Below are 24,192 nucleotides of genomic sequence, written 5' to 3' on the forward strand. Positions count from 1 at the left end.
ATTAAAAAATCTTTAAGCCCAAATATGTCATATTCTTAATTATCAGAGCATAAGTCATCTGTTATTCTTTGTTAATTAGTTATCATAAATGATTCTCAAATCACCTTATTAGTAATGATATGTATATAATAAATTACAGGATCTTTAATTTTTTTTAGTAAAAATAATATTTTGATTAATGTAAAGAGTAAGTTAATGTTTCGTGCTTTTTCAATAATAAGTATGTATTTTTTGGAGTTGTTTTCAAATTTGCAAAAGTAGATCATCTGTCATCAAATCTATGTATCTCTTGTTACAGTGCATTCATCACATTCATTTCAATTTGCCAACGTATGTATGTAAAACCCAAATGAAAACTATCCGGATGCCCTACCGTGTTCCATTCTTCCGTTTCACTATTTTAGTGAAAATAAAGCAGTGCTCATAAGGCCTGAGAAAATAATTTCTTTGAGAACACAAAGAATTTTTAATGCTTCTTTCCTTAGGAATAGAAATGAATTTGTAGATTTTCTATTTTTATCCAAATTCCAAAACCAAAATAATTATGACTTTCTTATTTAACCTCTTATATTTTCACATCCCCAATTTGTCATATAAGCCAGAATTGAAACCATTTTTTAAAGACTATAGGAAACTGCGGCAGAAGGTGGGAAAACCCTTTTTCCATGCATTTCATTATTCTTAGCTTACATGTTTTAGAATATTTATTTCCACTGATGCTTGGATGCTGTTCATCTGACACCATTTGTGTTCTAGACTGGTTTTCTATTCTTTCTAGAGAAAGTGCTACTCAATCTGATAGTTTAAAATTCATGTGTTTCCTAATTCATGAATTCTTATACATATAGATCTATCTATTATCTTTCTCTTAATTACACCTTTCACTTCAAATGGTTATTTAAATAGTTTTTAACATTAGTTAAATATTCTTAAGTCACTCTCCTATCATCAGAGAACTCAGTGAGTCTCCAGTGCCTGTCTCTGGGAAAGCTATTGCTATGCTAGGCTCGGATCCAGTCGTCATCTCTAACAGCCTTTGTTCTGTTCCTCCCATTAAGTGAGGGATGTCAACACTGATAACTATACTGGGAGAGTAACCATTTTACTTCTCACTTGGAGATAATTAACTCCAAACTTTTAAAAATCTTGATTCCCATTTTCTATACCTTTATGTGTTATTAAATCTCCTGTTTTGAGAAAGGAAAACCACTTTTGTCAAACTCATTCAGAAGAAAACTCTGTGAAGATTAAACATCACAGAGCAGGTTGGGGTGTCACAGACATGTTTGTCCACCCAAACCAATGCTCTTTCCATATATTGGAACGATGATTCTGAATGTGAAGCTTTCCCCCCCCGTTGGAGTTGTGGAAACATTCGGAAGTAGTTGAGATCAGTATTGACCATCCGTTAGCTGTTGGTTACACACTGCTGCCTGGAGAAAGGGTGCATTCTGGTCTCCTGTTTGTTATCACTGTCCCTTTATGTTTTTCTTCCTTGGGCTTTCATTGCATTCCACACCAGAATACAGGCTATTTGGTATAAAAAGCTGTAGGAGCTCAGCAATGTATCAGGGTTTCACATCATGAAATTTAATTATAATATAATAAAAATAATGAACTTCACAAGCAAGAATAAAACTAAAATACTAGAAGAAAATAGATGTGGTATTTCACTGTACCTGTATGCTATAAAATAACTTGTCGATTACTCTTCACGTGTTTTGTGAAATAAACAAAATGTGTAAAGTGATGTTTAGAGAAATCTAGGATGACTGAGTCATCTTTAAAACAAGTCACCTTCTAGAAAAGAGCGGTTCCCCTCCTTTTAGACAGCCTATCTAATATTAATCCAAACACAAATGCTGTGCATTATGAATGTGAATTAGACTTTGGTAAAGTTATCAGGCAACACAGGTGATAACATTTTCAAATATAGCTTTAAAGCTGAAATTACCCTTTCAATCAAGTAATGTACTTGTCTTTCAGTCTGTCTCCATTTCTGTTCTGTGGGTAGTTTTATTCCAGTGTTTCTCAAAATAAGAATATGCAATCTATGTTATAATGCATTATGTACTATGTCATAATGCAGTTGTTTCTTAGTAGCATGGGTTTGCCTATTGTTATCTAAAATTATATAACCATATTCTGCATAGTCCTAAAAACCAGTTTTAAAAGTGTGTGCTAACAAATGACTTCCCTGTTTCAATTTTTGACCCTCTTAGTGAGTAATAATACCATTTCAGTAGTTACACAGCAATGTGAAGGTAATAGAGAAAGACTTGATGTAGAAATAATGAATGAAGTGAAAACCAAATAAAAATGCAGCACCCTGTAGCAGTGAGTTCTGCAGTATTCATAAAAGGTAATGCTCATGAGAGAACCACCATCACAATGGATATGGTATTATATCCACGAAAACTGAAAAACATTGCTCCATCATCTTCACAATCATACTCAGATCGCAAATTACATTTTCATTAGAGGAAAATAACATCATCTATTTCATTTTGTTAATTTAAATCAAATGACTTTAATTTCAATATTATCAGTTTCTGACATTTGTGTTTCATTTAAATTGTGTTTTACATGTTTTGAGCTGTAAGCATGATGAGTTTGTATATTTTTGTGCATATTTAAATGTCATTATAATAAATATACTTATGTTAACACCGAAGAACCATGGGATTTTTCTTTTAAATGATGCCTATAGCCCTAAATGGTGTGGTTCACTGTATAGAGCATTGGCCCACACATGGGAGGGTTGCAGGTTCGATTCCTGTCAAGGGCATGTACCTGGGTGGCAGGTTTGATCCCCAGCCTCAGTCAGGGTGAGTGTGGGAGGCAACCAATCAATGTGCCTCTCTCACATCAATGTTTCTCTCTCCTTCTCTCTCTCTACCTCTCCCTCCCTCCCTCTCTTTCTTCCACTCTCTCTTAAAGTCAATGGAAAAAATATCCTCCAGTGAGGATTAACAAAAAACAAAACAAATTTTAAAAAATAATGCCTATGTGTTAGTCAAGGTTGAAAACAGCTTGTGGTGTCCCTAAGATCAGAAATAAAGAAGTAAATATAATCAGCACAGGTTTAAAAATAAAACTGCAAGAAATAAAAGTAGAACCAGTTTTGTCTGTTCAGCTCAGTCGCTCTACAGTCCCTCTACACCCACCATCTCTTTCCTCCAGAAATTGTGTCCTTGAGTATTCTATCCATGTGGGAAGTGTGAGGTTCTCACAAACACCACACTTCAGTGACATCAGATTGAACATTAATTTAAGAGCTGTTTACCTGACCAAAGCAAGGCCCACAAACTCCTTCTCTGGGACTTTTGTATCTAGAAAATGTTGACCAATCTTTCAAGTGCTAAAGACCCTGTAATAAGCCAACCAATGTTAGTGGCAAAATAATTCTATTTGAGCATGATAATGGGATCATAAAAAAATTGCTCCTTTGTCCACTTTAATTTTACTGTGGTTCTATTTATATGATGCCAATAAGCAGGCAAAGTTATTTTATTTAGTTAAGAAGCTGGTTAATTAAAGAGAAAAAAAATCCAATAAACTTTATTTAGGTTAAAGATTATTTTAAGAATTGCTGTTTCAATGTTCATATAAACAGCCTCTGCCAATACATTCTTGCCTTGCCTTTCCTTGCCTTTCCTTTCCATGCCACTAACTGCTGGAATAGGTCTTCTCTTGTACCCATAGCAACACTTCCACCTCTCCCGGTGAGCTCTTTTTTGGAATATCAGAGATGTAGTACCAAACTCAAAACGATCACATCTTGAAAGAGATAAAGCTTAAAATGAAAGTGATTCAGGCCCAGAAAATTTCAGTGCCGTAAGCAATGCAGGAATTTAAATAAACTTAATAGCAAAGAGAGATAAAGGGCTCATAACTATCACAGCCACACTTTGGGTTAAAGAGGCTTTTGTGGACCACACAGTAAATCTAATCATAATTTCAACAAGGAAAAGTAACCCACGTTTCCAAATGAGAACAGTCCATACTTGACAACATGTATGTTTATTTTTAAATTTTATAAAGAATACAACTCATATAGCTATTTGGTGAAATTAGACTAATTGATCAATATAGTACTACATACATGCAGCATAAATGTGATTTAGTTTCAAGACTCTGTTTAGTTTTAAATCCGCTGAGACTTTTATTACCCAGCCATGTCTATAATGACTGTAAATATTCACCATTCTGGGTATGACAAGCATGTCTGAGGGCTGTAAACCATCATGTTCAATTAGATGGTGCCCCTCCTGGGAGAGCAGTGCATGTGAGTGTGCATTTGAAAAGGAAGCCTGAGTGAGGAAGAATTTATTTTAGAAATTAAAAGCTGTTCAAATAGTTTCCAGTTTTACAGCCTCTTAAAGTGCCATGTTTATCTAAATTCTGTTTCATCAATAAACGATTCAAGAAGCATGAGGGGATAATAAGAATGGATGCAGCTGAACCCCCCCAAAAAAAACTATGTCCGAACACACATATATCACATTTTCAAAGAAGATAATTTTATAATAAAATGAGTAAAAAAATAATACTTTGGGATTTGTTCTCCACTGAGCAGACAATCATTTAAGGCCAATATGTTTTAAAAATATGCTATTATATCCTTTAATATATCATATTCTTCCTCTGATATTTTTAACTTACATTTAACATCCCATCTTACGAAGAAAACATTGATATTCAAAGGGTAACTTAAAACCTGTGAGAGCAATAGATTTGTTAAATGTAAATTGTCAGGTCACTGTAATACTTAATAATAGTATTATGAAAAGATATACTTTCTATAATTTACTCATAAAGAAAAAAGTTGTGTTAAGAAATTTAACATAGCCCGGCCGGGCGAGGCTCAGCATCCAGGGGATCGGGGTTGGATTCCTGGTCAGGGCACAGGCCCGGGTTGGGGGCTCGATCCTCAGTGACTCTCTCATCATTGATGTTTCTCTCTCTCTCTCTCTTTCTTTCTCTCTCTCCCTCTCTCCTTCTTTCCTCTCTCTGAAATCAATAAAAAAATTTTTTTTAAAAAAAGAAATTTAATATATATTAACCTTAGCAATGTCAATAGCAAATCTTTGTTTTCATAGAATAAAATCACACCAGTTTTTAATGTTCTTAACAGGTAAGGTAATTTTCAGGCTCTACTGTTTGTTTTGTTATGACAGTTAATGAAAAATAGAAAAGTAATACAGATTAATTATGCAATATCCTAAATTATATGTTAAGGAAATTGCTATCTAGAATCAAAATAAGAACAATCATAGGATTCTGAGTACCAATAGTGGTGACTTTTATATAAAAATTCTTGACATATCTTTTATTGATGATCCTGAAATAAAGTACAACTAGTAAAATAGTATCTTGTTTCAAAAATTCAATATATTTTAGAAACACATTGCCTTTTTTATCCTTCATCAATCATATTTTACCTTAAAATGGTTGAATTGCAAATATTTTTCTCTTAAAACATACAATGATACCGATATGAATAACAATAGGAGCCCTAAGTGGTCCAAAAGATAGAAATCTGGCAGGCAGAATATCAAAGGTGACCATTGGTCTACTAATACTCCCAGGTGGATAGGAGGTGACAAAGGCTATGCAAGGGGTCAAGGGCTGACACATCAGCTGCAGTATGATAGCATCACAGGTTAAGAAGTCCATTAATCAGACCAGGTGGGTTTCACAGATGGTGGGAATACTGACACTAAGAGAGAGGTATTCATGGTCAATTCATGCAAAAAAATGACAGATTCTTTGCTCAAAAAAGAATATTTCACAAATGAGAACACACGAGGGAGCTAAACCTTAGAAAAGACTGTGGTTTAGATCAAGGATGAATGTGGGGGCCCGAAGTTTTAAGTTTGTTTAGGATTTTAGATAATAATCTGATAATAGTAGCTTATCCTTAATAGTCCATTAAGAAAATACAGAGGAAATCTCCAGGTTAAATACTGAACCTCTGAAATAGTTGCTGAGTGTGAAGTAGTGATGTTCCTGAGTGTTGGTGTCTGACACATAAATTTTAGGTGAAGAGCCATGTCTGCCTTTTTCACAGTTCAGCTGAGAGGAAAACCGACCATAGGGACAGATTGTCTCTCAGTGCACTGGTCAGTCCATCTCTCACCATTGTCACAGTGTCCTCACTTCTGGTCACTCTGCTCAGTGGACTTGTTGCTTCTTTCTTTGATGTGACAATATTTGTTCATTTTTTTTTTACATAATTTTATTTAATATCCACTACATGCACATGATGTCAGTAGGGAAAACAGTTTATGAATCCATGCAGTAACGCAAGGCAGACTGGTGCTATTGCCAAATATGCGCTGAGTCTATTGAGATGTTTCTTAAAGTCCTTTCTACTTAATGTTTTCTATATATACATCCCCAAACACCCTTTTCATTTGATCTCCTGTGCTTCTATACAGTGTTTTTCTTTGACTTTTTCTACTAGTGGTACTAACTGTTGGTGTTCTGCTGAAGTTATTAGCAATCCATAATGAAGGACAGTTAGTTGTATTTCCTTCTGATATTTTACCCTACAAAAGTATATAGAAAGTTTTGACTTCTATCTAGTAGTCATGAGGAATGGGAGATCACTCGCAGCATAATTTTAATCTTTGATCTAATTAACAAAAAAGAATCACAAATTTGAAATTTAATTTTGCAAATTATATTTAAATGTGTATTTACTTTGCAATAAAAATAAAATTTTTTCTCCCCATGAAGCTCAAATAATTTCCTTGACTTAAAAGTGGCTAACATAGAATAATAACTAAATATCTATTATTCCTATGATCTTATAATTGCTAAAATTCACTATTTTACCTTTGAATGCCTTGTAATATTTCACTATTTCTAAAAGCTGAATAATCTTTAAGTGCTTTAATTTAAGTGTATATATGTGCAGGCATTCAATAATTTTAAAGAATCATCATATACCAATTTTAACAGAAAAAAATAATGTAACAGATAATTTCCACCTATTTTTTTAAATCAATATCTTTATTGATTTCAGAGAGAGGAAGGGAGAGGTAGAGAGACAGAGAGAGAGAGAAACATCAGTGATGAGAGAGTCATTGATCAGCTGCCTCTTGCATACCCCCACTGGGGATTAAGTCTGCAACCTGGGCATGTGCCCTGATCAGGAATCGAACTGCAATCTCTTGGATCATAGGTCAGCGCTCAACCGCTGAGCTATGCTGGCCAGGCCCATCTACTTCTTATAGTTTTTATTTATTTATTTATTTATTTATTTATTTATTTATTTATTTATTTATTTTTATTTATCCTCTGCCTCTGATCTCAAACTGGCCTTAAAAATAAGGGTGCCTGCCCAGCCAGGCATGGCTCAGCGGTTAAGCATCAACCTAGGATCCAGGAGATTGGGGTTCGATTCCCGGTCAGGGCATAGGTCTGGGTTTTGGGCTCAATCCCCAGTAGGGGTTGTGCAGAAGGCAGCAGATCAATGACTCTCATCATTGATGTTTCTCTCTCTCTCTCCCCCTCTCCCTTTCTCTCTCTGAAATCAATAAAGACATATTTTTAAAAAATAATAATAAGGGTACCTTGAGGAGAAAAAACAAAAATAATAATATTGCAAATAAAGTGCAAAATGTAAGCAATGACAATAAAATAAAGTTGTCTCTGCCAAATAGTCATCCTCTTATCTTGTAGATGAAAATGGTTTTTAAAACAACTTTTCCATGAGAAAACCTGTGGTGCGTAACTCGCTGAAACGCAGTGGGCTCTGCGGATCACGTGTTGGTTTGGGTTTGTGTTGAATGTTGCCCTTTTCCTTCATCCTGTATCATTTTATACCAGTTGCCACTAGGTCAGTGATTTCCAACCGGTGAGACTCAAGGGTTTTTAAAACATGCAATGCCTGACTGTTTAGCCAGGGGCACTGACCTCTTTTCCCTTATACGGTCAAACAAAATTAAAAAATGACAACAGCCAACACAGCAATAGCTGCCCAGTGGGAATGTCCTCCCTGTCTTGGCCCAAAAGTATATGTCAGATAATAAGATTGCATCTTATTGGTCACTTTGCATAATAAGGTTGCGTCTGACTGGCTAATTCTTGGTACCAGAAATCTTTATATACAAGTATAAGCACTTGGTTGATTTTTTAAAAAGTCATTTTGCAGCAAAAAGGGTAGGTAATTACTATTATTATTATTTTTTGTAAATCAATCAAAATTATACCTATTTAGTGTTAGGCAAAAAATATAATATATTTTTGATGTGCCACAGAATTTTAGTAATTAGTTTATCTGTGCCACGAGATGAAAAAGGTTGAAAATCACTGCACTGGGCCAATAGGAATTATCTGAGGGTATTAAGGAAAGTGTTCAATATATGTCAGTATATTCATTGACTTAGGAAAGAATTTGCTCAGAGCCTCCAATCATTTTATTTGCCCCTCCAGATGTCCACAATGTGGCAGTCGCCCTGGAGCTATACCATTCAAATGGCATATTTATTTAAAGAAAGGGAAGGTCTCTGATTTAGACCAATGTGAGTGGCCCTATGATGTTTTAGTCACCCCATATTCACCCTGTTGGTGAGGGAGGGACTCTCACCATAGCGTCATGGAGGTGGAACACAGGACATCCGACACTGGGCAGACAAGATCATCAGAATTCATTACTCACATCTACTCCCAGCCTCAGGGAAGGGGACACCCCGTGCAATGCAGGCTCGCATGGAGGTTGCAATCGGAAACAGAGTGAAGGACCAGAAAAAGGGGGAGGCGGGCTTTGTAGTGTGAAGAGGGTGAGGTGTCCTGGTTCCCCTGGGAGGGTGTGATGCCCTGGTTTGAATAACTCCACGGGCTGGCTAGGTAATGAAGCCTGATACTCAGAGATAAGCAGGAACTGTGCCTGGTCCCCTTGATAAGGAAGGTTGTGTGGATGGAGGATACATCCACAGGAGGGGAGTGGCAAGAAAACTGGAGGCCGCTTAAGGCTATCCCAGTTTCACCAGATGTCAAGGCAGCACAGAATATTGGGCCTTAATTTTAGGCCTTACATGACAACATGAAATAGTAAACAAAGGCCAGGAATCTGAGGGAATTCTACTCAGAAGTAGTTGAGAGTCCAGCTGAGTGTGCGTGCAATACACTTGAAGATGAATTGTCATGCCTTAATGGCTAATTATATTTAAAGAGTTGAACCAAATTCTAACATCCAAATGATTAAGATTTTCCTTTTCCTACTCTAATAGATAGCATCAGTATAGCTGCACAAAGCTTGCCCAAGGAAAATCAGTTCCCTAAAATTCCAACTAAATGTATTTTTATTTTCAGAAAGGTGTTTTATTTTCAATAGGTTGTGGTAAGAAGTTATTTTCGTGGCTATAATTGGTTATATGTTGAAATTTCTTCTCTTTTTTAAAATGATAAGTTGTTTCTTTGGGATAGTTGGCAAGATTTTATTAGCCAGATAAATGAATTAATTTATAATCCAACTGCATTTCCCTCCTGCTACATTGAGTGGCCCGGTCTTTCTAGGTAGCCTTCACATCCGCCCAGCTATGTAGCTCTAAAGTCATTTGGTTAGTAATTAGGTGTTTATCAGATTCTTCCTGAAAAGGCATGAGACAGTTATCTGAAACAATTATCTTTGAAAATTGAATCCTCCATTTCTGGTCCTGCTGAGGACATTCAAAGGAAGACTGAGTGGTTTAAAGCTAAATCCTTTCAAACCCCGTGCTTTCTAGAATGCATTCCACACAATTCCCAGTCACAGAATTTCCCCCCATCTTTCATTAAAAGCCTTTGTGCATGAATCTTTTTGATGTCTTTGTGTATGTTGACATATTAAAAGTACTTTAGACATGCTTTTCTGTTACTTCATTAATGTCTACCTTACTACAGCATTACTAATTGTCTGAAATTTAATGCTTTCTCCCTCGGTCCACACTCTGCAACCTGTATCTTCCTAAACTAACTCAACACAAATGAAGGCAGCTGCTGAGGCAATTGACTAGGCTATATGTGCATTTTGGATAATTATATTTCTAGAGCTATTTGCTCTTAAGCAATATAAAAATTTGCAGCTCATTTAAGTATTAATGTGCAATCTACTCACAGCTTGGAGATTAATATAGAGCTTTAATATGAATAGCTGTAAAAAAACATAGTTATTTAGGCACTAAAATAAATCAAACCAGAAGTAATAGATTTTAATTTAAATGTCACATTCATTTAAAAATTATGCCATGACTCATCTCCCAAAAGAATTGAACCAATTTTAGGTTTCCATATTCATCAAGGCAGTGTGTTTGAAATTAATTTGTATAGAAAATAAGAGCAAATAACAATGAAAACCGAGTACATTTTGTTCTGTGTAATATTGGTAAGTATAATGTTCCTATAAGTGTTCTCTGTCTTTAACTACCATGATCTTTTGCCCAATGTAATGGCAATCTTCATAGACAGGTGTACTTCATGAATATTAAAGCTTTTGTGGTTGTATTTCCAGTTTCCTCTGCAAGTATATTAGTTCAGATGCATATCACTATGTTCATGTTAGTGTGCCCATTCATCCAATTCATTAATTCAACAAATATCCAGTATTTACTGCATGCAGACATGGCACTAGAATTAGAGAATATTACAGCAGTGACCTGTGCCATTTCATGCAACACAGACTTTCTCACTTCATGTCTGTGACTCACAGAGTTTTTATCCTAGAAACCACGTTTGTTCAATTCATTCTTCTGCTTAAGCATCTTTTCTGCGCACAGAGCCCTTTACATTTTGGCCTTCTAATTTGTTAGCTTCCTCTCCAGTCACATATGTGTCTCCTGAAATCTCATCCAGACAAAACCAGTGCTTGTTCTTGAAACAGACAGGCTCTTTCCTCCTTGCCTTTGCTCAGATGGTACTTTCACAGAGAATGCCCCTCCTCTCCAGTCCTGAACTCTTGTCTTGATCAACAACTGCTCTTCCTTCAAGATCTACCTAAGCTGTTTGCCTCTGTGATGAATGTTTCCAATCAGCCAGGAGCCTGGCTGCTTTTTCTCTCTGTGATCTCCTAGAACAGCATTCTGTTTAGCTCTGTTATGGAAAGTACCAACTATATTTAATTCATCTGGATCTGCTTCCTTCTGCCAAATTTCAAGCTCTTCCTGGGCAGGGAATGTATCCTATTAATTTTTGAATCTTAGGATGGTACCTAATAGGTTCTCAAAGAAATATTATTAAATGAATGAGGTGTAGACACATGAGCATGACCATTTTAACATGTTTTTTGTATATCTTTGTTTTGTTTATAGAGAAAATAATAGCAACACCATATTCCATTAAATTTGCTTTTTTGTTTGTTTGTTTGTTTTACCTCATCAGATATTTGCATGTATTGAAGCTTAAAAGTAGCACAGCTTGGATTTTCACCTTTAACTTGCAGCGTGGCTGGCTTTAATTGAAGTCTTGTTTTCCAAAGTGAAAAGTCACCAGACATTCCTTTTCAATTAGATTAAGCAGAGAAGGACATGATCACAGCAGCACTCTGAAAGCTGAGGGTGTTCAGCAGATAACTAACTTCACTTGCTGTGCAATTGGTTTGTGGTTAATTCTGGGAGTTGCCAGCAGAACATGTTTGCTAAATCGTCTGTTCAGTTTCTCCTGTTTTCTTTAATTGTGCTTTCTCCCTCTCGCCTGTCTTCCACTCTACATTTCTCCCTCTAAACATGTGTCAAGCCAGACCAGCTTCATATGTAACTTTTTTTTGACTCATCCAATGCCCAGTTTCCTCTATTTTTGTTATCAGCGCTAAGATAAATGTAACTTATCAAAGCAATAATTATTTTTAGAATAGTGGGGCTATGGATGTTTATTTCTATCTTACCCTACTTGAAGATAGCATTTTCCAGAAAAATGCGTCTGCAACTGGATTCACATTCGGCCAGGATGACCAAACAACGTGTCCCACTAATTTTCATCAGAAAGATGAAATGAAAAATATGATTGAAGGTCAAGTGGGTACAGAATTCATCTGGCTGTGCTATTGTGAGCACTGCATTCTAAAAATTGCTTTTGTTTGAAAATTGCTTTCTTTTTGTCTATGTGCACGAGTATACTTTTAAGAAATCATCTTTGTGAATTTGAACATTCATTTTGAAAAGAGCGCATGATGTAGACAGTATTCATGTTAGCTAAAATATAAAAAAAAGGAAAAAAAGAAAAAAGCCTGGTAGTTTTTTCTTTATGATAAACCTTTATATTCTATATCTTTACATGTAGAACTTTTTTACACTACATTTTCTTTTTTAGTTTATTTTTAATACAACTCCACTAATATATGAATACACTCTTTCATTTTTAACAAGTCTGAAAACTAGGTTGCCTGAGGCAATCCTATAATTAAAGTGAAAGGAAGATAAAATCTCCATTTTGACGTCTTTACCTTTGCCTTTATATCGGCAATACTAATGAACCTCACTGTGCTTGGGGTGAAAAATTGATTTGAAACTCTCTGCATGTACTGTTGTGCTTTTTCCTCCCTCTCCCCCTAAGGATGAGAGCAGTTTAATCTGCCATTGATTCCTTAATGATTATGGGAGCTGCGGTAGAGAAACTGCTGCGCATCTTCCTCATGCCCTGTGGATAGAACGCTGTGTTTATTTTTGTACATAAGTGCGGTTCCATCATTTTGATAACATGGTCTAGTCAGTGGTTGACAATCATCTTACCGTCTTTATTGATTTTAGGGATTAATCTTGAAATGCATATATGAATTCTTGAAATGCACTATATGAAAGTATCTAATTCGAAATTCATGCCAGCGTAGCTTAAACCACTGATGAAACACCAAGTTCAACATGTTAAATGGACACCAAGCATTAAGTAGAACTTTAATGATCATTACTTTGACTCTCTTCAGGCTGCTCAGAGTGCTTTATTTGAAGATGTCAATCAGTATTTTGAATACCCCATGTGCACTGTTTTAAGAACCGTCTAATGCTTCAGATTCTCATTTTGTAGCAATAAAATAGTTTGTCCTTTCTTCGTGATGATTCTCTTAAATTTGTAATATAGTCATGTCTTTATTTCACACAATGGGATTAGTGAGGTTCATTTTCACTACAAATTGGTGTTATTTACGTTAATGTTTTCCTTTTAAAATTATTAAAAATAAACTCCATCACTGTGCCTTTCAACAGTCTATTCAGTGAAATGTACAAAACAATCAGAAGTTCGAAATTTTGCAAGCCTGGGGAGGATAGCAGATTCATACCATTAACATTAGGTTTAGATGACAAAATGCTTGCTGTCTTAGTCTGTTTGGGCTGCTGGGCTGCTATAACAAAGTACCATAGACTATGTGGCTTGCAAACAACAGACATATATTTCTCATAGTTCTGGAGGCCAAGATGTTCAAGATCAAGAAGCTGGCAGACTTGGTATCTGGTGAGAGCCCACTTCCTGGCTCATAGACAGCTATTTTCTCTTCTCTCTCCGATTCTCTGGGGTGTCTTTCATAAGAGCACTAATCTCATTCATGACCTAATCGCCTCCCCAAAGTCCCACATTCTAATACCATAACAATGGGGATTTGGTTTCAACAGGTGAATTTTGAGTTAACATGAATATTTAGTCTGCTGGCAAGAGTAAGAATTATAAAAGGATGTATGTCTCGCATTACTTTACTTTCTCTCTGATTCTTAATTCATGGTAATGTTATCAGAGAACTGCACAGGTGAAATAATTCCCCCATTGCTAGTGAGAGTGGGGTTCTTACGATATCTTGAGAAAAAGAACTTTCTAAGACTCACACAGGAAAATGAGTGATTTTTATTTGCTTGAAATTATATCCCTCAGTTTCCACAATCCCATTTCTCTTAAACCAGTCCTGGAAAATGTGCAGCTGGGGCTTCCGCAGAGCTAGAAGCAAAGCCAGTGTCCTCAGTTTCCGTTCCATGGTGGAGCTGGGCCTGATGTAGCGTCAGGCTAGTCATAGTCCATCAGACCATTATGCGTGGGGTCCACATGTCTGTGGGCCATGCGTGTGAATGCAGGGAGCCGCTTCCCCTGCAACAAGGGTCCCAGGAGAGCAAGCCGGCCAAGGGAGAGAATTCCTTTTGTTCAGGAGTTTATGTAACATAGATTTTGCACCCTTGCAAATGCCCTGTTCTGGCGCTCCTGTTCTAGCCAATGCCTTGTTCCCAGGTATGAGTGACTTTCCCATGTCATCCAGACCTCACTGGGCATGTGTCCGTTGTCCAGTCCCTTCCCCCATGAATCTGCGGGGAACAGACCGGGAGAATGCTAAACTGCAGCTTCCTGGCACAGATGGCATGCCTGTCTTACCTGGCCTTCCCTGCACTCCTTTCCTGGTAACCAATAACCAAGTTATTCCAACGGTATCAGTAACACAGCTGTCTACATGGGACTAATAAGTGGACTATGTTAGGTGAACTAAATACATAAGAAAATAGCTTCTGAGTCTTGGACCTGAATTGATAAGCTATTTCAGTATAATTTTGAGTAAGAATGAGTCTCAAGCTATCTCATTCCTTAAAGCCTGAGGTTTTTCATCTTGCCCTGAGCTTCCACATTGTTTTTCAAATGTTGTGTTTCCCGAAAATGTGATGAGAATTAGTCTCTTGTGAAATGAATGGAGGCTTACTGGGTCCATGATTCATTCAAAGAAAACTGATGTGTCAATAGTAATGTGGCTGTGTCTGCACATCCAGGATCTTCAAGAAATTAGGTGACAAGCCACTGAGAGTCTTGCTAATGTTCTTACTGCTGCTACTGCAGATTAGCTTTCCATCCAATCACCCAGGTTTGCCCGTATCTGGTCTTCACCCTGTACTTCCTCTTTATGTGTTTATAACCAGTATTGACTTCAAACATATTTTCAAGAGTCTTTTATTCTTAGTTTCTTTTCTTTCCTTTTTTTCTTTACAAAATTCATGTATATAAATGAAGTCAGAAAGTAAATAATGACACTTTAAATAATGACACTTTAAATATAGGATATTAATAATTTGGGGTCTATGATAATTTAAACATTTGCTTCCAATTATGAGGAAAGTGTCTCTAACAATATGAGGAACCGAATGTATTATTAACAAATTATAAGACAAGTGTGTTTATACAAAATAAAGTGTTTTAATCTCTTTAGCCCTAATTAGAGGTCTAAGGTTTATTCCAAAACAGTGACTCTGATGTCTAGTGCTCACTATTGTGCTAGTAATAATCCAATATTATAATAATCCAATATTAGAGTGAAGAGAAATATGCAAAAATCCATAGGCAAGCAGAATCCAAGAGAGGGCCACTATTACTATTATATCTAAACCCAGTCAAGCAGAAATTACTATGATGCAGTACATCTATACATTTTCTCTTATAATCTGTACAGCACTGAGAAATGTGGCTATAAACCAAAACGCTCAGTGGATAACCCTGAAAAGGAGCCTCTGGACAAACTAACAACTGAGTAGTATGTAGAGTAGAACTCTTTTTTTTTTAAATATATCTTTATTGATTTCAGAGAGAGGAAGAGAGAGAGAGAGACATAGAAACATCAATGATGAGAGAGTCTCTGATCGGCTGCCTCCTGCATGCCCCCTGACTGGGGATCGAGCCCCCAACCCGGGCATGTGTCCTGAGTGAGAATCGAGCCGTGACCTCTGAGATCCTAGGTCGGCGTTCAGTCTCCGAGCCAAGCCTGGCTGGGTGAAGAATAGGACTCTAAATTTAGTTTTGCACTTATCTGAAATCCAATCTGCTGTCTACTCTCATTTGACACATAAAACAGATAATGCACGAAAGATAGTGTGTTTTATGACTCACATATTAGGCTAAGGAAAGTTATAAGGACATTAGCCTGGAACAAGAATGGTAGACAACAAATATGAGCTTATAGTAACTGAGAATATTTCTTGGGAGGCCCTCTTATTCCTAAGAAAGAAGAAATAATCCTCAAGGGTCTTAAATGAGGTCAGATGATTGTAGCTGTCTGGCAGGAGGAGTATGCAGCTCTGCTAAAGGAAAGCTTAGCAATTAACTCCACAGTGATAAGAAAGTAAGAACTGCGCTCAAATAGACAAATTGGTACTAGGCAGGTGTAGATCAAACGACAGAATGGAGTAGGCCACCAGTTTCCCATCTAGCATTCCAGGCATCACAGAAATGTGCGGTAGAATTTTGTTTTTCTTCAGGACACATCGCATTTTATATCCTGCTACATTTATTTATGTATTTTAGACTAATGAATAAATGTATTTCCCCTTCCCACCTCCCAAAGTCAATCATTTGCCAAGTCCCTGCGAAGTATTACCGTATATAATGTCACCTATCTGACTCCCTCCCCAGCACCAGCCATTTGTCCGCTTTCACCTGCCAGTGTCCTTCATGAGCATCCATTATACTTTCCCGTGCTACTATTATGGCCTCTGTGCCGGGTGTCCTATAATTGCTCTAGACTTCACATTCCCACCAGAGTCATCTTGGAAGTAATCTGGACGATATTAGCATCTATCAGTAAACTCCACGGTGGCTCCTTAGTACCTGTTTTTATCTTTTCAATCATATTATATCTTGGAAAAGTCTAAGAACCAAAAACAAACTGCACATATATCTATCATATATCTATCTATCATCTATCTATCTCTATCTATCATCTATCTATCTATCTATCTATCTATCTATCTATCTATCTCTATCTATCTATCTATCTATCTATCTATCTATCTATCTATCTATCTATCTATCATCTATCTATCATCTATCATCTCTATCTATCATCTATCTATCATCTATCTATCATCTATCTATCATCTATCTATCTATCTATCTATCTATCTATCTATCTATCTATCATCTATCATCTATATCTATCTATCTATCATCTATCTCTATCTATCACCTATCTATATCTATCTATCTATCATCTATCTATCTATATCTATCTATCATCTATATCTATCTATCTATCATCTATCTATCTATCATCTATCTATCTATCATCTATCTATCTATCTATCTATCATCATCTATCTATCATCTATCATCATCTATATCTATCTATCTATCTATCTATCTATATCTATCTATCTATCTATATCTATCTATCATCTATCTATCTATATCTATCATCTGTCATCTATCTATATCTATCTATCTAATCTATCTATCATCTATCTATCTATCTATATCATCTATCTATCTATCATCTATATCTATCATCTATCTATCTATCTATCTATCTATCTATCTATCTATCTATCATCTATCTATCTATCTATCTATCTATCATCTATCTATCTATCTATCTATCTATCTATCTATCTATCTATCATCTATCATCTATCTATCATCTATCATCTATCTGTCTATCATCTATCTATATCATCTATCATCTATCTATCTATATCTATCTATCTATCTATCTAATCTATCTATCATCTATCTATATCTATCTATCTATCTATCTATCTATCTATCTATCTATCTATCTATCTATCTATCATCTATCTATCTATATCATCTATCTATCTAATCTATCTATCATCTATATCTATCTATCATCTATCTATCTGTCATCTATCTCTTTATCATCTATCTATCTATCTATCATCTATCTATCATCTATCATTTATCATCTATCATCATCTATCATCTATCTATGTACATATATAAAATTTTGAATATTTGGTTAATTGATTTTTCATTAGGAAGAGTATTTTCTTCTCTGATCAAGTATTATCTTGTATCTCAAATGCTGTTTCCTCAGCATGTTGGCAGCCCTCCCAGGCAGCACTGAGCAGTCTCCCATCTGCCCTTTGTTGCTCCCCACCCTGACTGAGGCCCCCAAATGGAAGCGCTGTTGTCTACAAGGCACTCTCTTATGCTTCCTTGGGCCCTACGTGATTGATACAAAATGCCTTTTCAGGACAGAAAATCTACAAAAGTTTTTTTTAATTTGTTTATAAATTGATATAAATAAAGTGGCCTCAAATTGTTTATGTGGCTGAATGAAGAGAAAATATATATTTTGGTCTTCTGCTGTACCTCAAAGTTGCACACCAACTGGTTCATGAAAAGCCATCTGTAAATATTTGTTTAGCGAATGACTAACCATAGAGTTTCCTAGACCTCATGAGCAAGTTCCAACTAAATTGGTGGGAAATCAAAAACACTTACCTGATATCCCCTAAAACAAGCATGGGGAACATATGGCCCTCGAAATCCTTTGGTCTGGCCCTGTCAAGGCAACCGCAGGCGAGACTCGAAATTCAATGAATCTAGGAGCTGTATTCACAGCTAATTTTTAAGTTGATAATTTTATATGGCCCTTGAATGATGTTATAAATGCCCAGATGGCCCTTGGCAGAAAAAAGTTTCCCCACCCCTACCCTAAAGGATAGAGAAAACTATGGAATAGCTTGTTATATCTGAGTGAAAATTTGTTTTCAAAATTAATAAATGCTGCATTTATTTAAAATGTATATACTATATTCTGTGCAAGTTGTATTCATTTTAAACATTTATCTCTCATCATTTTGAAAAATGACATTTAAATGCATTTAAACTATAATTTTTCACAAAAAAACTTACTATTTTCTTTATCTCAACTTCACTAACCATTAAGAAAATAAATTTCTGTTTTTCCCCCCAGATAAAACATATCTGTGCCACTGGCTGGGTGTAATGCAAGGAAGGGACAAAGATGAAATGGAAACATGTTCCTTTTTTGGTCATAACATCACTCCTCAGCTTGTCAAGAAATCAGCTGCTCCCATCCCAGCTTATTCCAGGTCAGTGCCATGAATTCCTTCCTCAAGCCTTGGCCAGTATTTCTCCTTTGCTTTGAATTCATTGTTATGTTGTGTGTCATAAATCAAATTTGTTCGCTTTCTTTGGAACTTGTGTGTGCGAATGGTTGGTTAAGTATGTGTGCTGATTATTTCCAGGGATCAGATATTCTACTTGAGTACAGAGCACTTTATTCGTTCCCTAGAGAAACTGAGAAAATTTAGGAAAACTCAATGTCACTGAAACGAGTGTGGAGCGATTATATTAACTAAGTAAATTAGAGTGGTGGGAGGACAATTATAGTGGGGAAGAGATGTGTAACCAAAGAATAGCAGTGTTACAGTGCATGTAGTACCTTAGAAAAGGAACATCGAAAAGGTGACATTTCTAACACTGACATTTCTTCGCGGGAGAGACATGTTAATTAACAGGCTGAGTGACGTGAGAAGAGCAATGCAAGGCCTGCTCCGTTGCTGCCGTAGTTACTATTGTCTTCAGTGCAGTTAGAAGCCTGGTTCCTTGAAGTCATCATTGTATTAATTGTGTCAGAATAGCATTGCTATAAAAAGCCTTACTTATACTCTTTTATAGGAAATCACCTAAACCCAATGTTATAGTAGCAGGATATAGAAAAATATATCAATACACTAATCAAAATATTATTTCAGCTTTCCTCTTAGATCAAACTACGGGACCAATGTGTAGTTGTTTGGATGTATTTAATGAATCACCATAATTTAGCCAAGTTATTCATAAATTAATGGCATACAATGTCTTGTTTAACCAAACTGTAAGCTGATTTTTATTTATTTGTTTTATTGTTACATTTATTTTCATATTCAGCAACTAAGTACAACTTATCAAGTGTATCCCCAGACAAATCAGGATTCTCAAATGATCCAGAGGCTTGGATTTATTTTTCCTCTGCTGGGTTAAGACTGACACTTTGACCTTGAAGATAAGGGAGCTGTAAACAAACAAATGGGTTTATTAAAAACATTTCATAAGGTGGAAGTATACAGAAAATCTAAAGTCTGTTATAGTAAAGTGCATTTGGTTACTTTGTGTTGAATTAAGTTAACACATTTAAAATACTATGTTTTTATTTATAATCTGTTCCTACATTCCTTTCTCTTGTCACAACTCTGTTAAATATTGATTAAAATTAGTGAATGACCCAAATATCAAAAATGTGACAATATGAAAAAATGTTATGCTCTATTTAAGTATACAAAAACTGCAAATTTAAGTACAAAATAATGCACTGTCTTTCAAATTGTCAGGATAAATAGGGCAATTAGATGGAAGTGTTTTGAAAACTACGACTATAGAAATAGATATAAACGTAGATATAGATAGAGCTTAGGTATAAATGTTAGCAGTTATGTATAAACTGTAGCACTTTAGGCTAATAACAGGTATAAGTCAATAAATTAAGTTCACGATCTAGCTATTGATCAGATAATCGTATCAAAATGGTCAAGTGTGGTTTGAATCATGTTTCTCTAGATATCTCTGGAAGAAGAGATGCATGCATGAAAGTATGGGGAGGGTGTAAGGTTTATCTACGGAATACACAGTTACCATTTCATTCAGGTAAACTTTATCTATGGAATAGAAAGTTGCCTTTTAATTCAAGAAGGTATTGTGTAATTTCAGAGAAGATAAATCAACGTTAGCAATTCTGTCCAAAATTTGACAAAACCCTGCAATGGCTCTCTTACATGCAAACACTTTTTTCAAAACTAAAGAAAACTTAATATACATGAATGTATTGTTCAGTGCAATATATAGACTGGTTACAAAGGCAATCAATTGGTTAACACCTTAAAAAGAAATAAGAGTACCCCAAAATGAAATGTATGAAGTTAAATGTCTTTCTTGATCAGGACCACAGAGTTCAAGAATTATTTAACATAATTTGCCTGTCAAAAGAAATATGCTGTTAGCTTTCAAAGGGCACACCTGCAGAGTGGAGTTATTTTCATAACTGCCTTCATTTGGGAGCACTGGTTTCAGGCTGGGGAAATTAGAAAACCTACTGAAAGGAGTCATCAGCCTCAGTATCTCATCTCTTCGCATTCACCTCAGAATGAAGGGAGGTCCTTATACTTTTTGTTATTTTAGCTTCATTGTGTTTAGTAGAGGCCAGGGACCTGGGTTGAGTTTAGTGCAGAGGTCAGAGGGAGCAAAGATGGGAAGATCTCTAAAAAACAATTTCCCATTCAACCGGTTTACTTCCACATTTCCCTTAAGAAAATACCTTCCTTCATCAGAAATTTATTTCAAAGATCAGATAAATGGGGAAAAAGTGCCTTAGGGGATAAAATAAAGAGCAATAAAAATAGTCGTCACAATATAGATTATTTTATTACCCACAATAATCAAGAGGTTTTCAGTCCAGCTGTGAATTGGGTACTTGGCGTAATTAAGTATTATGACATCATTTGTATATAATGCTGGAATGGATGGATTCCCCAGCTCCTGTTTTCTATTATCTAGTTTGTGTCCCTGTATGACACGTTTTTAAAACTTCTTATGTTTTACAATATTGTATGTGAAGTGGTTGGTGTGCCAGAGGGGTGACTTGAGATTACTTGTATGTTTTCAATCAAGAAATCTTATTTTGGGTAAACAGGGCCTCAGTTTTAAGGGAAAAGGAAGGAAAGGAGTAAATTCTGGGAATGACTGGGCCTCTCCAGCCATTCGAGTTGCTGCCTTCGTTACCTATGGAGCCCATTCAAAGCTGCCTGGTTATTAAAAGCAGGGCCAGACACTGCTCCTGTCAATCTACCTGACCCCCTGCGCACATACACATGCGCCTCTTAGCAGAGGCCTGCGCTCATCTCCCGAGGCTGCTGCGTCCGGGCTGGCGCATTTTCACTCCATCCCTGCTTCCAGGACTCTCACAGACACCTCTTTACATTTTAAACGTCCACCTCTGATTGCAACAGATGTCAGAAGGCAAGGACAGACAAATGGTAAATAATAGGTTGAAAAATATGTGTTTCACAGATAGGGGGTTGAATTGAAAATGTAAAGAACATGTACAGTTAAAAAATGCTGATTTCAAGGTGTATATTGTAAGATTTTAAATGGAAATCCGTGGGGCGGGTGAAAGCACACAAGGTTGTATTTCTATTTGAATAAACCTGACAACCCACTTTAAAGTTAAACATGATTTATTTTTTCCTCTCTTTTCTCTAAATGTGCGGCAGCCTGGTCCTTCATTAGAGATGCAGGTGCTGACAGGGTTATTTCCTTTGCCCGGCCTCATGTCAACAAGCCCTGAGTGTGAAATTGTCTGAAATGATTTACTGTTCGCACTCCCCACCTATCCTTCCACCACCACTTCAGTACCTTTCTGTTATTTCTAAAGGAAAGAAATTACAAGGAGCTAAGGGTTATATGTATTTGAACCATCTAAAGATAAATCTAAAATTCTAAAGAAAGAATTCTTTATGTCAAATTTTAGTAATAATAGTAAGTATATACTTACAATCTACAAAATTTCCTATATTTGTGTTTTCTTTTAGATTTCACATGCTCAGCAGATTTTGAATAGATGTGAGAAATTATTTCAGATTTTTATATCTTTGTTATAATGCAAAAAAAAACATTAAAAGTAAATTTCTGAAATTGAACTGTGATAGGTAGAATCTTTGTTTCTCTTGGAATACATGACTTAGCTAGTGATGTTGCTCATGTGCATCCCACACAGGTTTTTGTCCACAGGAAGGTGTTCCTGTGATGATTTGTGACTAGTTTCTATAGCGCTGTAGCCATGGGCAATGATAAGGAAAATGCATATTGTTTAGAATCTATAGAGATTGCTTGTTCATAAATAAATACTTTGATTTTTTAACTGTACTCATTATTTACAAATTAATCAGTTAATTAAAAAAGCTTAACATTATATCTTCTGTATTAGAATATAAGAGGGTTAATAGCACATCAACGTGTTTCTTCCAATTTCTTCCAATTATGCATTCATAGAGGTGTTACTATAAACAAAATGGTTTGGTTTTATACACCACTTGACAATTCTGTATGATGACAGAATTCTCAGCATGTTTTGCAGAGATTATTTTTTTCAGAAACACTTTAGTTGCTTTTAAACGTGAAATTTCCCAGGGCTCCTGCAGGATCACTGAGACAGAGCCGGGGTTCGAGACCCAGGAACCTGTACTCCAAGTACCCAATCAACCTAACCCAGAAAATTTGAGAATCACTGCTCTTGACAAAGTATAAGTTGATAGAAACAGTTCAATACATTCAAAAGATGTTTATTCTCTGAGGAAAGATTTTTGTGAGAATGGTATTAAAGTATTTGAAGATACCTGTTTTATATATTGCAAGGATTTGGGGGGGGAGCAGATTTGCAGCCACTGCTGGTATATTTTGCTTATATTTTGTTCTTATTTCTTACTCTTTTTATCTCCTGGTAATGTTTATAGATTTAAAAATGTAAATGTTCACAATAGATGAAAGGTATTAGCTCAAGACAAAAAGCCATCAAACTAATAAATAGATCAGTGAAAACATATATAATTAAAAATGACTTTACATGATCCTTACTTTGACCTAACGGATACAATTACCTCTAAATTTTGTCCAAGCCTTAGTCAAGTGTTAACCCAAACATGAAGTGGCTGGGAGTCTATATCCAAATTAGAATAACATGTCAATTATATAAATTTTCTGTAAAAAGAGACTAAGAACCAGGTTTGCATTATGACTTACGGGAGCCCTAGGTACTTCTGTCTTCATGGGCTGCTTTCCCTCATGAGAGAATATTAAACATTTTATTTTAAAGCTGTTGACATCACCATGAATATAATATTTGGTTGTATGGGTCTTTCTTCTTATTTTAAAATAAATTAAAATATCTGCATGGGCCCCTTACTGTCAGCCTGCACTGTGCCACTGTGTGTAGCAAGTCAGCCCTGTTAGAACCATGAAAAGACCAAGTACACATTTATGACCTATGCCTAAATGTGATACTTAGGAGCAATATTTACTACAAATAAAGCATAATAAGAACTTAGCCTTATACATTTTTGTTAGCCTTATGAATGTTAGAAGAACACCATAAAGTAAGAGAAATCTGTATTCTCTGAATGCTACTTTTCACAATTTAATTTTAACCAAAATAACAAAGGACCCACCCATACTAAGGAAGGAAAAAATGAACTAAAGAAGGAGGGAAGGAAGAGAGCAGGGGAGAGAGGGAGTGAGAGAAGAAGGAAAGAAAGACTGTTTAGGAAGCATCGAGAATATTGAAATGCTATGGTGGAGAAAAGATGGTTTTGGTTCAGATCCGTCTGAACATTCTCTCTGCTTTGTATTATTTGTGTTTCCTTGGTCAAAAACTTACTTTCTCCCTATGTCAGTTTACCCCTC

General features: G+C 35.9%; 1 protein-coding gene across 1 annotated transcript in view; it reads left to right on the top strand.

Annotated features, from left to right (window-relative positions):
• The window catches only part of ROBO1 (roundabout guidance receptor 1), a 1,016,983-nt gene that overhangs the window by 108,893 nt on the left and 883,898 nt on the right, over positions 1-24,192 (top strand). Inside the window, exon 2 of the mRNA XM_081137820.1 lies at positions 18,653-18,791. Within this exon, the coding sequence (XP_080993946.1) occupies positions 18,704-18,791 (88 nt within the window). The 5' untranslated portion in view covers positions 18,653-18,703. The remainder of the gene's footprint in view (positions 1-18,652; positions 18,792-24,192) is intronic.

Source organism: Miniopterus schreibersii, assembly GCF_964146895.1.
Source record: "Miniopterus schreibersii genome assembly, chromosome: 5".
Lineage (NCBI taxonomy): Eukaryota > Metazoa > Chordata > Mammalia > Chiroptera > Miniopteridae > Miniopterus > Miniopterus schreibersii.